Genomic DNA, 16,295 nt, shown 5'->3' with positions numbered 1-16,295 from the left:
ATCACCGCTATGCATCTAAATAAGTAAGTATTAAAAAGAAGAAGTTTGAGAATAAGGAGAATTAGGGCTCATGATGGAGGTTCATCTGTTATGCTTTCTGTGAGGGCACGCTGCTGTGATTTTCTGATTATATACAGATGGGTGTGTTCATGTTTTGTGCCTCTCTCTGCAGTTTGTGTTTTGCATGCATGTGTTTTATCCTGCCGGGGGATATTCACACCAGTCACTGTGGGCAGAATGACTTATGGGTTTTGATAAGAGAATAATGGTGCTGGGGATTGGTCATTATTCTGTGTGTATGGATGGATTTGAAACACCGGGTTTAGGACTGAAGCAGGCACTGCTTGATTAATAGCTTCGCAATGTGGTGGGTTGCTGCGAGGAAAAAATGCCTTGGCAGTTGACACGAAGCTTTTTCAAAAATGCACAGCAAACATCAGTAGTTAGATGAAATAGTGGGTGTGAGGTATGAAATCCACATGCATCTGTGATGACTTGATGAAAAGCAATTCGTTATGGAATGGTTTGAATGCTGAATGTTTGAAATGAAGCCCATGTAAGACATTATAAACACCAGTGTTTCCCTTACAAACCTTTTGCTATGGTGGCCAGCAAATGAACAATTATAGTCACTACTGCAGTCATGCCATGAAGTTGCAATTACATGATTCTGCCAAGGGCTTTTCATTTGAAACAATGGATAGAGATGCGTGGTGACCCTCAGCAAAAAAGACCAGAAAAGGAAAGAATATATAACTAACTAACACTGGGTTTGATTGATTGTATTATTGATCTCTGGGGTAGTTTTTACCAGCCCTGTTAAGTCAGTCTTGGTACCAGCTGTCTCTGTGTGCCTGTCACATGGGGTGCACATGAGAGCATGTTCTGCTTATTCATTCAAAATCCATTTTTCAAAGAGCGTGAAGATTCACTTCAGCATAAAACATGGAACAGCCAAAGTTGTAATATTGACATTTAAGGTATTGATTCACAACATCAACTCATGCATTGAGTAACACACGAGGAAGTATAGTGGTTTGACTGGTCAAAGGTGGGACATTCTAAGGGGAAGAAGGCGTTTTAGTTTGTCTTCTTTTTTTTAAGGTTTTTCCTCCTGGAAGCGTGCCCCCTGGACTCTCTGGATCAATTTTGGAAGCACCAAATGTCTCCTCACAACCTTTCACTAAAGGCCATCATTATCATCAGAAGCCTCTGACTGACCTGCTGAAGAAATATGGGGTCTGCTTTCATTAGACAAATGGAGCACACTAGGCCACAATGAGCTTTAAGCTGTAACACAGGGTTATATGAAATCGGAATAATCAATAAAGATGCTTTCATTTTGGGTCAAGATAATGTCATATGGTAAGGGGGTTGAGATGAGGACGAACAAAACAGCAACATATGGATTAGGGAAGATAGAAAGTAAACAAAAGTGCCCAACAAAGACATATTAAGGTGGACCTCTTATTTCTCTACGCTCTCATTTTCTTCCTCCTCGACCTTTTCAGAATAACCTGCTGTCAAGAATGCACTCTCTGTCCTACAAGTCGTGCGGCGGCGCGCTGCTAGACTGATGGTGCTCTCATGAGAACCAGGGTCACTCTGTAAAAATCACAGTGAAATATCACTCTGCTCTGCAGGGTTACCTCCTCATGCTTACCAGCGCCTCGTCACTAACACACTGATTCAGAATTGAGACGATTCCTCAAACTATCTCTTATCTCCACTAGTCTGCTTGCCCTACATTTTTCTCCCCAATTACTACAATATAACGCTGATCTTCTATGCTTTCATTCATATTCCGTGTTTTTGTGACAGAGAGAAACACCCTCTCTGTGTTGCCATCAGTTATAGAGGAGCTTCATTGTCCCGGGGTTCAAAGGTTAACAGGGTCTATCAGAGGCAAAATGGAGTACTTTGTAGTGTTTGGGGTCCCCATGATTGAATGTTTCCTGAAAAGATAGCAAAGGTGCAGCCACTTCTCCCAAGATTGATTATTAAAGTAAAAGTGGTTTTCGTCATTAAAAAGCAGGAAAAAAATCACATTTTGTGTATTCCATCAACATATTGGAGTGAGTATGTGTAAGTAAGGGGTGATGCATGTAGAAAGGACAAGAATCTTTTTTGTATGTGTGAAAATGAGTGTATGTGTGTGTTTTCATCTCTTGTCACTGACACATGGAAGGGTTTTTTTTCTCTACCGCTTGCCAATCACAGCCTTCATCTCTGTCCCGCATATTGCAATCTAATGAAATATACTTTCAGCCTGTCAGGCCTTTCATGAGGCAGACACATTTTCATTATACCACCACCAAAACATGACATTTGTAGTTGCGACGCCAAAGACGTCTCTACTCAGAATACCAAATAATATCAGTGTTGTCCTTGACATTGTCTTCCAATAAGACAATGCTGTCACTGCTTCTATCATGTTTTCTAACCCCTTTCATTCTCTCACCCCATCCCCTGAGTGTATTTTCAAAGGATTATAAGTTTTCACTGTCTTTTCTCTTAACCATAGCTAGGGCTCTACATACTTGTCCAAGCATTGACTGACTATACATAAAGACCTTGAGGATGGTCTTTCATCTTCTTTTTCTCTGTCTTCAACAAGTATCTCCCTCATGAGATGCTTGTACAGTATCTCTCAATTTGATTCAACTAACTTCTGAATAGACAGAAACTGAAAAATAAATTGTTGGCGCCTGGTGGACTCAACAAAATCTACTTTGATGGTTCTGAGTAATAAAAAGAAAATAATAACAATAACATGTGGTGCCAGTCTGCACATACTTAAGTGATAGTATTTTGACTTTTGTCCATTCTGTTTGATTTAGGTTAAGTGTGCTCACAAACATGTCATAATGTGGAGACATGCTCTCAAATACTTCCGTGGTCCAGGCCCATTAAACAGTCTGGTTGCAGTGCAAAAATGCAGAGAGGTCCAAAGTTATGAGAGTCAGTCTGAGTGAGTGTACAAACTATTTCAATGTGTTCCTTGACATTTCCATTATAAATGTGTACAAATCACATATTCAATAATTTGACATAGTATAAACCCCCCTGTAAAAACAAAAACGTTAAATCAGAAACTTAACTCATTCAGAAAAAAAAGACATTAAATTATCAAATAGCTTTAGTATTACTAACCAAATGTGCTGTGCATATGGAAGTGCTCTCATCCTACAAAATATATACTAATACAAATTGTGTTGTTGTGTTGACTCAAATCATGCTGTCCTTGTTTACACTAGTGGATTATCAAAGTAAATCAAAGAGGGCGTCCAGACATTCATGAACTTATCCTTGTTACCCCTAGAAACTCAATTCCTGCTCAGGCCTAGTACACATTTCAGCTCGCGCCCCGCAGCGCAGCAACGGGGGAGAAAGACAGAGGGTTCCTCCCCAAAGACAGAGGGACAGGAGAGCAGAGTCTCTGCGTTTGGACAGAGGCCAGGCAGCAAGGCAGAATCAGGTCACTCTTAGCCATATCCATCTCTCTGCTTCTGTCTGCCTGCCAGCACCGGCACAAAGAGAGCTCTCTTCTGGACTGTGCGGAGGGATCAGCAGATACAGAGTGGAGAGAAAGAGAGGGGGCAGTGGGCGCGCGTGTAAGAGAGAGAGTTGCTCAATGCGATTAGTGGGGACTGAAAGAGATACGCTCTCCAACGCTCTCTGATGTATGGCCTAATCTGGGCTTGCACTGTTGTGAGGGCCCGTTCCATTGGCTACAAGTTCACAAAGTTAATGACACACATTAAACCACAGAGACATTTCGCTTCATGTCGCTGCTCAACCGTTGGAGGCTCCAAAGAGTCCATTTTCTTGCACCTCTAGCTATTCATTTTTTATTGCAGTTATTATACTGCATGGGGTGCTTTCAATGACTTTCTCCCCTAATCCATTTCATTATGCTGATGCTGCACTTTGTTTATTATAAACAGCTTGTTTTACCATAGAGTTATTGATGATTATGTGGGGAAACTTCCTTGCAAAGAAACACTGGAGGAGTAAAATGAAAAGGAAATGTATTGCAGTAGTTCCCCTTTGTATAATTAGCCACTTAGACATCCAGTATTTTCCTCTAGCCCTACTGTGCTTAATGACCGACCTGCCAGGATGATTGGCAGCACTCGCGAATTATGTCATGACTAAGTGGGTTCTGCAGTGTTCATTCAAAGATATGATGTCAACATTCAATTTCACTACAATAAAACATTGACTGTATGACTCCTGCAGAAACAGTGAGTCACTATGAAGTAAAGCATCCGCTAAACGGTATTGATTATTTTAGCTATATATCAAGATATACATCACAATGATTTCAAGGCATCTTAAGTATGTAAGCTCTGAGCCCTCTAAGGAATCATTTGTGTTTCATTTTGTATGCATAGAATATTTAACTCAAGATATCACTCACATTTCACTTGTACATGGCTATAGACGAATTAGACCATTTGACTGACAATAGTTTTATGCTGCTTTGTAAATCAAATATCGACTGTTTCCATGCTCCAACAGAGTAGCTGACATTCAGCAAGAGCAGCAAACTCTTCAGTCAGCAGTGTATAAACAATGTCAAAATAGTTTGCATGGAGTCTGCATGGCTGGAGTGGAGCCACAGTGAGACTGTGGCAAACACTGGGTGGATGGAAAGTCAAATGGCTTCAACCCTGAAAATGTGTGTTTAAGCTTTACTTGTTATGATTACATAACACACTAAGCTTTCTAATGAACAGAATATACTGTAGTGTAATGAACCTACTATGGTCATAATGTTAACTGAACATGACCTCTCTGTGTCTTTGGCAGTGATCTGCTGACACTCATGAAAAGCTGAACATCAGGGATCATTTTTTATTCCATCAAAAGCGTTGAGTTATTTAAATGAAGCTCTAGCCTTCGTTTGGTTGTGCACCTGTGAGTTAGTGTGTGTACCAGTGTGTGTGTGTGTGTGGAGTATGGCTACTGTGCCAAGACGTGGTGTGTCTGACTAGTGATCCATGGTGCCTTCCATCACACTAGCAATGCGTGACAGGACACACCATGAAGTAAACACACACACACACACACACACACACACACACACACACACACACACACACACACACACACACACACACACACACACACACACACACACACACACACACACACACACACACACACACACACACACACACACACACACACACACACACACACACACACACACACACACAGTGAGATATGCGAGACACAATTCCACACCCCACTTCACTAAAAATACTCTGCCAGCCCTGTTTGCACTCTTCTTTATGTCATTTCTTCTTTTGTTATTTAGTCCTAACAGCATCTCATCACAACCTTCTAGCTGTTGTGTCCTGTCTCCATAGATGATTTTCTTATTTCCCTCCTCACAGAAACACAGTCTATTTTGGAAACTGTCCAATCTTATACCCAATTGAGCCATCTGAGAGCTCTTCTCCTTTTAGATGCCCAATTCAGACAGAAGCAGAATGGGGGAGATGGAAACAGAATGCCAAAGGAGGAGAGAAGCCTCGGCATCAAAGCCCTGCTGGTCAAATATTGTTACCAACACACAATTACTTTTGATTGCACACGTACTGTATAAACATGTTGCGAAGAGCTGATAAAATGATAAAACATTTCTGGATGAAATTTACTGTGTGTCAAGGTAATGGGCAGATAATGTTGGACATTCAATGCAGCATTAAAATGAATGACTTAGATCAAATATGTGGATGCAAAAATTACCATCTATCACACATCAACAGAATGACATTTTTTATGAGACGGGAACATGCCTGTGTAGCACATTCCACAACGAAGCAGATGTTATTCTTGTCAAAATGCAAAAAAAAAAAAAAAAAAAAATGTTCTTCTTCCCTGAATCAAAAGTGCAGTTCATTGTCTTAGTAAGAGCAGGAGTCATTGTGAATCTGTTCCTGATGGCTGGGGTTCACCGCTCTTTGCCACTTTGTTAACACATCCGTGGGGCATTCCAAAAGAGAGAGCATTTTTTGCAGCACTCTGACTGAATCATGCTCAATATTCAGTTTGAATGCAAGAGTGTCGACATGGACTACAAGAGCTGTCACCAAGTAGATTTAACTTCCCCCTTTTATGGCGCCCTCGGGACTGTTTCGAAAACCAGTCACAATGATTAGGACTGAAGAAAGAAAGAATATATATGCGAGCACGCACACAGGGCTGGTTCAACGCCTGACAGTGAGGTCATCTCAGGAAAAGGTGTGCCATCAATTCTGACACATCAGTACATTCCCGGTGTGCAAAGTGGGGAATGACACTGTGAATTAGTGCACATTTATATTAAACAAAGCTATAAAATGCAGCAAATGTGTGTCTGCTGGAGTGCGTACGGGTATACTCGACTGTGCGCACGTTTCTCAGGGTGTGCCTGAAATAAAGTTGATTTATTTGCATGTTCTGTTGGCAGGTTTTCGAATTCGAGGAGGCAGGCTTTGATAAGCCTGTGATATTGTGTAAATCCATGTTTGCGGATGCTCGCACCTGCCAACCGTTAGCTGAGCAGCTATAACAGATAATAAATATTGGTTGGGGAAAACAATCAAATCAAAACGAAACAGCATGGCGGTTTTGGAATAAAACTGAGACATCACTAAAGCAGAGCTGAGAATGTGAGAGGCAAGGTTGCAGTGTAAAAGATGCAGAGATAGAGGGGGAAAGTAAATTCACAAATCCAACTGTGAACTAAAAAAAAGAACTTAATATTACGACGAGAAAGAGGTCTCAGATAACTTCCTAACCCATATTTTACGCTTCACTGTGTGCTGGCAGCAAATCTTTCATTACTTCTTGGAATGATCACCAGGCATTACCATCTAATATTTCACCCACAACTGTTTTTATTCAAGTGATAAAAAATTAACTGTGAAAAATAAGTCTGCATGTATTATCAACTACGCAGAAATGACAGTTCATTAAGTATAATTATCTACAGCTATTGAAACCCAACACAACAACTTATTTTCAACTCATATTTTCTTCTTGTTGGTGGCGCTGCTTCAGAAACGTGTTGATTCAGTTTGGTTCAGTCAGTGAAATTACACAGAACGTCACCGTATTGGAAGGGAAAGATTTTGTGTCCATGGACAGATTTATGCAGCTTTGGTAATAATCGAATAGATCATTTTCTGCATATGTACTTCTGCTCTTTACTTTTAGAAAGATTATGAATTAAAGGCTTCTACTTGTAGAAGAGTAATTCTGCTGCTGTTATATTATAATGTTTATACTGTACAAGGAAAAATATGAACTGAAATTAAATATACTTAATCAACAAAAGAGGCTGTCGTCCGGTAAGAAATCAGTCCGTGCCTGCAGCTTATTAAGTTAAGTATTATTAGCGAACCTCTAGCAGCCGTAGTAATAATGACAAGAGCAAAGGATGAGATAAGGTTATGTAGAATAGAGATAGGCGACCTGACAATCTAATATTGTGGACGATCATACTTTTGCACGTCTACATTTGAGATGAAAAATTAAGTCCTTTTTCAAATCCATGCCAAACTCAAGACTAAACTGAACCAAACCAAACCGTATTGCAGATACTTTAACGCCGTCAAAAACCATATTGGTGGATCCCTTGTCATTATGTTAGTAATATTTGGGTACTTCAAGATATGCTCTAGTCAATTATATAAGAAAACTTGTTCCAACAAATATGAGTTAATTGTTGGAAAAGACAGAGCACATAGAAGATAATTCAAGAGTTAGACAAAAACATAAGAAGCAACAGGGGGGAGGAATGAAGGCACCTAAATCAGTCGGTGCTTTCAGAGGGCAGCCAGCAGAGTATGGTGAAGGAAGCAGGAGACTTGTTTAATCACAGAGTAATGATATTGTGATGGATTCTGACCTTTAGCAAGTGGTATCATGTATGGAGATTTAATTAGTGAGCCAGCCAGCAAGCTGCATAGCGGATATGTGGATGGAGTGGGGTGAAGTTGTGGAGGGGAGGGAGAGCGGGGGACAGTCTGGATGCTCTTAATGAATCCACTAGCCTTTCCCTTCCTGAGGATGTGGCCGAGACTGACTCATCAGCAGCAGCAACCAACCGCTGATTAAGCTCGCCAATCAGAAGGAGGAGGAATGAGTTGGCCAGCGCAGGAGACAACACTGTTCAAAGGTTAAGTTCAAACAGAACAAAATAGAAGAAAGAAAAGAATCAACGAGATGAAAAATGAGCATGGAGGGGGAGACAGAGGTTGTCATATTGGACGAGCTGCTTTCAAGTGAAGGATGAAACGAGGGAGGGATGATCATGTGTGTTGGGGGCGACTGTGGGAGAAATCAAGGAAAAGACTCAAAGAAACAGCAGCAGCCGAGTAGAATAATCTAATTAATTGGAGTGAATTCTGAATGTGAAGTCGATAGCACATGACAAATGTGGAAGAATAGCCCGTGGCATGTTAGTTAATGACATGTAATTAATGATCATTAGCAGAGGGGATGAGGGGATGGCCGTGGCCCGTCAGGGACTTACAGGCGACCTTGTAATTTTTCCTCAATGTTTAGCGGGGGGGCTGAGAAACAGAACTTCACACTTTACTTACGGAGAGCACTGTAAGGGGAAATAAAGGGGACAGGGGGACAGACATATGGATGTGGGTATACAATAGAGAAGACGGGTTGGTGGCAAACATTTTATAAGAACGGGAAGAGAAGGACAGGCCAAAGGAGAAAAGAGCGGCATAGGCAGTAAGCAATGAATCAAGGATGAGAGAGAAGAGAGCAGTGTGAATTTATTGCGATCCGGCTGTTTTGTTGCTCTGTTTTTTTTCTGCTGACACAGTGAACATGGAGGGAACAGGCAGCGCTTTTTTTATAGGTCACATGCCACTTCACAATGATCTATGGATGCAGGCCCTTTGCAGACTTATACTGTTGAGCACGCATTATGTGGCTCAGCCAACCGTGGCCATTTGGGGGAGGCATCCCCCCCTTATTCTCTCACTTCCCATCTATCCTCTCTTCTGCTCTCTCACCCATCCTACCACTCTCTGCAGGTTCCTCTTTCCATCCCTCCCACCCCGACTGAAAGCCTCTTAAAGATGGTATAAAGCAACAAATGTCGGAAGTGTCGGGAATAAGTGTTTTTATGTTGCCAGGCCAGTGTCCGGAAAATGTACTTGTGACCTTGCACATATTCAAACAGCCTACGATGATTTGATTATTGCACATTCAAAAACATTGGTAGCTCAAAATATAAATATTTCATCAGCACAAATTATTCATCACATAGGATGAATAACTTTGACGTTAATTTAATAGTAGAGCACTTCCTGTAAAACCTAACAATTGTGTGTATACATGTGTGTATTGTATTCTTTTTGTGAAAGACTTTATGAATTTGACATTTAATAATTAAATGCACATGAAAAAAAACGAATTAGACGATTAAATTACATTAAAATTGCATCAAAATATTGAAATTTAATAGTAACTTCAGTGTTTGAAAGTTTGAGAATTTGGTACAAATTAGTACAAAAAGGAATATTCATTTCATAAATGCCAAAGCCGTGCATTGCAAATAAAAAAAAGTATCTAATTATATGAATATTTTAGTGTTATTTAAAATTCATGATGCATAAACGGCGAAAGGGTTGTTAGTATACAAACAAGTGGCACCTACTTTAGCAAGGGGATATTGCGGTCATGCCTGTCATGCATCTGTTCTAGCAGAGAGAGTGTGTACACGACATGTGGTTAAGTCTATCCACAATGGGCCTGAATGCATTTCATCCTTATCAAATGTGTGTGGCTGGTATGTGTGTGTGTGTGTGGCTGGTGTGTGTGTGTTCATACTCATCCATAGGACTGCTCTAATGAGCCTGGGAGCTGTTCATCCTCTCCCTAATTGGAGGAAAAACACATCATGTTCGAAACACGACAGCATTTGAAAGAGCCAGAGAAAAAGAGAAAGCGAGAAACAGGGAGGATAGTTCAAGAGAGAGGAAGACACTAAGCGAGGAAGAGGGCAAGATAAAGGGGCATACCCTTAATACAAGGCTCTCTCTCATTTAAGCTTCCTCTACACTAACAGCCAACGGAGGGGCATGCAGCCCACCATTTAAAAAAAATGTAATGGTCTCATATTTTGTCCAAGTCATTTCTATTTTACCGCAATTTAAAAAGGGCGATTTTTGATCACAATGATTTGTTGGGAACTTTTTTTTTTGGACTATACATACACAACGATTTGCTATACCTATCAAAAAATCTACTGTATGTTTCATACAGGAAGAGATTGTTTAAGTCGAATTTATGCCACAGACACATCCCAAAATAGTTGTGTTTCTTTCACCAAGCAGACACTGACTGAGGCAATTTATCATAAACAAGATCCTCTCACAAAGCTGCAAGCTCAGACAATGCCTCCAGTAAGAAAGTGGAGAGAAATGTGTGGAGAAAATGCAAATAAGCCACAAATATGGGCCAGAATCCCTTTAAGGAATTGAAGAATCTGAACAGTTAAACAGAGCTTTTCACTAAAGATGGAATTTTATATTTTGATTCTGAACCCAACTTCAGTTCATACTTAATGGGTTACATTAAATATTTATAGCATCTGAGAAACCACCTGCTCTCAATGTCCACATACAGCACAGTGTTTCCCATACTATGTATTTGTGTTGACCACAATTACTGATTTTTGTTGAGTTTTTTTTAACTATTTCAAATGGCAAAATCTTCATCTACTATAAAGATGTGTGCAGCATATGTATTCACTTAAACTCTCCTTGGCCCTCTCTCTCCCTCCCTCTGTCTTACAAACACCCGTCTGTCATAGACGGACTGGCCATCGGGAGCAATGCATCGGTGGGTCAGTGGACCGTGAAAAAATCCATTAAGCTTTTACCGTCCCTGTCAGTCTCTTTATCGGCCCTCTCTTCATGCCTATCATTCGGGGTGCACATGAGAGCCTGCTACGTGCATGTGCCGGGACTCGGCTCACTGGTCAATCACAATATGTAATCAACCAACTCGGTTGGTTGGTGAGGGCTGTTATTTGTTTGACACAACAAAAAGCAATGGGGCTGTACATATTGTTCAGTTATTTGGCTGTCAAAAAGTACCAGGCAATCAAAATATTCAGTGGAGGAGCATATTCATGGTGATATTAAATAATTAAGAAAGCAAACATCACAAACTTTTTTTCCAGGAATAAATAAGAGTGAGTGAGACCCTTATTTGATATTAATGTGGTTGTCGAACTACACGATAAGTGTCTCTTGTGAGTACAGGATCCTAAGAAGCAGTCTGACGTTCACAATTCAAGTGTTTGGTATGTTCAAGATTGTGCGTGTGCATGTGTGTTTCCAGTGGAGAGGATGTGAGCGATGAGTTTAAACTGTATTTCTGATGATATGGGAGACGTTGCGCTCCCAGTCATGCATCATTTAAAGTAGCAAAGGAATTAATCAGAGTCTAACAACCAACGATTCATGAAAATCAAACACAGTATACTGGAAGGAGAACCATGCATCACAGACACACACACACACACACCGTTATGTTTCCCCACCACCCTCTCTCTTAAGACTTAGCGGGTTGTCATTGTGAAAAAAAAACAACAGGAAATATATATGGCCTATATTTACGTCTATTAATTTACTAATGCTCAAGCAATAGGCCCTTCAACTTCTGATTTATGTGTGTTGTGTGTCCATGTTTTTATGGCTTAAGTGTCAACTCCACTCTAAAGCAGCCAAGAATTATCTGATATGCATTTTATTAAATTATTTAATAGGCATTCACAAGTTATTTCTTGCCATCATTCTACTTTGTAAAAAAAAAAAAAAAAGCCACCATCTCTGCAGAAGCCATACATACAAGTGTGGCGGCACATGTGTGTATGTGTGTCAGAGCTCATCTATCTCCTGCAGAGTCCACCTTCACTTGTTCAGCAGGCTCTAATTTATGCGGTGGTGGTGGCGATACTGTGGCGCATGCTGAAATGGCATCATTCCTCAGCACTAACCCCTGTGCGCTCCCTCACGCTTCCTCTCCCTGCTGACAGTTCACCCCAGGCATGATTTATCAGGCCCTCAAGCAGCAGACAAAGGCGCCCCGGCACGTGTGCTGTGCCAGAGACGGATTAATAGATAAACATAGTGTTTCCGCAACCAAACATAGGAGAGGGTCATTTTCACAATGTCTTGAGATAGTGCACTGCTAAGGTCAGAACAATATGGCCTAGGCAATGACAGGATCAAATTTATGTTTCTGAAATATTACCATGACCAAGCGATCAAAATCCTGTTAGAAGTATTTGTGGCTGTACAAAATTCCGCTTTGAAGCTCTTGTGGATAATATGGATTACTGGCCAGAGTGGAGTATACACTATTTGTCGTTCCAATGATTATACTTTGTGGTAAAGTATTTTCATCTTTGCCCACAAGAGCAGTCATTTAGTTCTGCAATGCTACAAAGCTTGAGGAGGTTTAACGCAAGTGAATGTCATTAAAATGGAAATACTATACATGCCATTTACAGATTATCTATAGGTTGTATTTTTGATTAAGTGATAATCAATATACTAAGACCATCCAGCTGCAATAATGGACCTTTAACTGATCCTATATTCTGCAAAACAGATCCCTTCATTGAGGTTGTATTTTAACCCATTATCTCCATCTCTCTGAATTCATAACTGCAAATGAGTCCAAGGTTCATTTATCCATGTTTGCTGAGAGGGACATAACTAACAATTCACTGTGGTCAAGGTAATTTCCTATTTCTTGAGGTTGGCAGATTTTATTAATGTAGTAATACGAGATCAAGAACAATTGTGAAGGTGGTCTAAACACGCACCACCCAATTTAACCTTGTTTTTTTTTTATGTGCACAAAGTGAGAAATCAAATGAAGTGAATCACTGAATTTGTAATGCTGTTATGGAGAATAGAATTATGGTAATTTGGCTGAGCATTCGGCTGCATTGTTTAAAGGGTGAGCGGATTAAAAGAGGCAGTGGATGGTTAACATCTCATCGTTATGGGATGGAGCGTGAACCCACCCAAGAACACAGTGTTCACGAATGCCTCCCGCAGTGCACCCGAGCTCATTATAGTAACATGGCGTAGAGCCTTCACAACTGATTCTCCTCCAGAGATCCTCGCTTGTAGCGTCCCTCCATTGGAAATTATCAAAACAATAAATCATTGGCGATTTGTTTTCCTTAATGCTTCCTTAAAAACATCACTTCCCTAAATGAGTGTGTTTGTTCCATCCTGCTTTACACAGAAATGCTCAACACCTGCTGTTCCGGATGTAATAGCACATAATGTGTGTAATTGTGCATGCACAGTATGTGGGAAATAAATGGGATGTACCAATATAGTGCCATTGTTCCAAACTGCGATATAAACACCTGTAGCCCTTGCTCTTCTTCAGAATCTATACATTGTTTTTGCACTTTCCCAATGCCATTATATTTGTTTACTCACAAACTCAAAAAATGTTTTTATAGTGATACTCACCGCACTGCTGCAGGGGATATCTTTGACTTTGAGCCAAGCCAGGTCCAGAGTGCCCTCACCCCTGTAGCAGGACTGCAGCCTCTCCTTGATTTTCTCGTTGATCTTCCTCAGTGAGAAAACACACAGTGCAGAGTCCTGGGAGGCCTGACGTGGACGTCTCTTCTGGCCTTTGGAGAAGACGGCAAACAATACATCATCGTCCGGTGCCACGTCTAGCGAGCGGGCCAGGATAGCACCTGCTTTGGACAGGTATGCCGCCTCAAGTAACCGGTACTCCACGTTGCCACTGATGCACCCAATGGGCACCTCCACATAGGAGTTGAAGGCGGTGTCTGCTTTACAAAGGCGGACTATCTTTGAAGTGTAGACCTGTTCTCGCCCGGTAGAAGAGGACCCAGTAGTCGGGCCGCCCCCCATTTCGGGCTGTAAAGTCAGAAAGTAGACAAAGTTCCCACTGGCAAAGCCATAGATGTAGTATATATCAAAGTCAGGGATGACAGTGAATGTGTCTGAGGGGATCTTAATCATAGAGGCCACAAACTCATCATGGAAGACGTAGGCAAACATGCCGTCCTCCTCTGAGTTTCTGGCCAACTTGCGGCTAGAGATAGTCGGGAAGTACTCTGGCTTGCCGTCCACTGCTGTGGCTACAAACAGCATGTCCGGAGAGGCATTGCCATATGAAACAATGACACCAAACACAGAGCCACTCTCATTGACACCCGAGAGGTAGTGCTCCTTCTTGTGAAAGGGCTCTCCTAGTTTAAAGAGGTCATCTAGACGGAGGAGTTTGCAGATGCCCTGGTAGAGGCTGCCACATGCCAGCAGCCGGTTCTCCCGGTAGTCCATCAGAAGCATCTTGTTGACATTGTTGGTGAGTGTCAGTGGCTCACTGCATGGCTGGACAATACGTGGTGGGTAGCACTCGCGGTTGTCGTCATCCGGGCCAGTCTCATGGGACACCTGCATCTCCAAGCTCGGAGAAAGTTTGTATATGCGATTGACGGCTCCCAAATAAACATTGCCATTACGATAGTCCACAGCCAGATGGTTGAATGTCCACTCTGGGTTCTCGGCACGAAATGACGCATACTCCTCCTCCTCCTGAAGGGACACTGTGATCACCTGGGAGCCGGCGCTGTGAGCCTGTGGGGCTTGCACCACTGTTTGTGACGTCACAGGAAGCGCCAGACTAGACAGGAAGCAGGATACAAAAAAGCAGGTCCATGTCCTGGTAAGGGATGTCATGGCTGTGCTGGCGGTGGGAGCGGTGAGGAGAGGGAAGGCGGCACAGACCAGTACTGTCGGCCAATCAGGATCAAGCCTCTCTTGAGATGGAGGACATCATGTACCTAAAGAGGAAAAAAGACAAAATTCTGTGAGAACAATCATATGTTATATGGTATTGATAGATAAACTTTACATTATGAACATGAGTGCATTATGCAGTCATTATTCTAGTCCTATCTGGCACACATTAAAGCAGAACATCATTATAAAGAACAATGAGTAAAACCGGTGCAGAGGCCAAACACGAGAGACTCTAGCACAATCTATAATTGGAGAAGAAATGGGCTAGACAAAAAAATGAATGAGGCTACAGCACAGTAGAGATTTCAAAGACAGAGTGAGGGGAGCTTCCATCAGCGATCAGTTCATGGATTGAGGAAAAGGGACAGAAGAGGAGTAATGCATTGTCTCAGAAGAGGTGATCAGCATGGCTCTGCACCAGCTCTCTGCATGGACCCCTGCCCCTCTCCGCCCCTCCTTGCCTTTCTGCTCCGGCTGCTATGCACCTAATTGATTCTCCCCTCGGAGTAGCAATTTGCATGCTTTGGCGATTTCTCTCTTTTCTCCCAATAGGGCTGCTCACCTGCTGACACTGCTAGCAGAGAGAAAAGGACCTTCTTTCTCTCTTTAAACATACCTGCACAGGCGCACACATGCACACACACTTGCAAAGTAGGAGGGTTACGAGCAGAAGAGGAACAATTAGGGAGGAAATGCAAGTGGTTGCAGAAATACATTTCCCTACAGTCCTTGGGTCGTTTGCAAAGTCTCAGCAATACACACACAGCCAGAACAGACAGGTGCACACCTAAACACGCAAAAATAAATGTAAAACCATGCCACTTTAATGGAAAGTTTGCATGCAGGGGGATGAACTGTTATATCTATACTTTCAAAGCACCTTGCACAAGAGGAAATGACAGCATTTCCTGTAAACATGGTGGTCCCCTGTGTGTACCGCTTGCTCATTAGATCTCTCCAGTGGCAAGCTTGGTATCATGAGGAGTGGTGCTCAGGTAAGTATTATCAGGGAGTTAGCTGCAAGGACACAGTGCTATTCTGCTCATAGTTATCCCACCTTACACAGAAAAAAAATGTAAATGTATAAAACTCCATACAACAAAATAGACAGTATAGTGCCATGGTGTGTTTTAGTTATACAGCCATTGTAAAAGGTAAAACAAGTGAAATAATAAAGACAAAAAATGCCACATTTTCATGTCATCGGAAAAAAGACTTTCTTGTTATAGTTTTTTCCCATCATTTTCATTTCATTCGTTTTAGTCTAATATTTCCATTTCAAGTTATCAGACTTGAAAAATAAGCCTTGTTTCTATGATCAGGGTGAGCGGTTGCTCCATAACTGGTGGCACTACCTGACATTATCACACACGGATCTCTCCTCAGGTTCATATCCAAGCAATCGCAAGTTGTGGTGGTGTCAAACGCAACCTCACTGCAATCTTACCAATC

General features: G+C 41.7%; 1 protein-coding gene across 2 annotated transcripts in view; it reads right to left on the bottom strand.

The window, feature by feature from the left end:
* The window catches only part of plxna4 (plexin A4), a 233,008-nt gene that overhangs the window by 193,333 nt on the left and 23,380 nt on the right, over positions 1-16,295 (bottom strand). For both annotated transcript variants that reach the window (XM_083999274.1, XM_083999275.1), the window contains exon 2: positions 13,533-14,884. In XM_083999274.1, the coding sequence (XP_083855400.1) occupies positions 13,533-14,780 (1,248 nt within the window). In that variant the 5' untranslated portion in view covers positions 14,781-14,884. The remainder of the gene's footprint in view (positions 1-13,532; positions 14,885-16,295) is intronic.

This window comes from Trachurus trachurus (genome assembly GCF_905171665.1).
Source record: "Trachurus trachurus genome assembly, chromosome: 23".
Lineage (NCBI taxonomy): Eukaryota > Metazoa > Chordata > Actinopteri > Carangiformes > Carangidae > Trachurus > Trachurus trachurus.
This window is presented reverse-complemented; position numbering and strand designations above follow the sequence as displayed.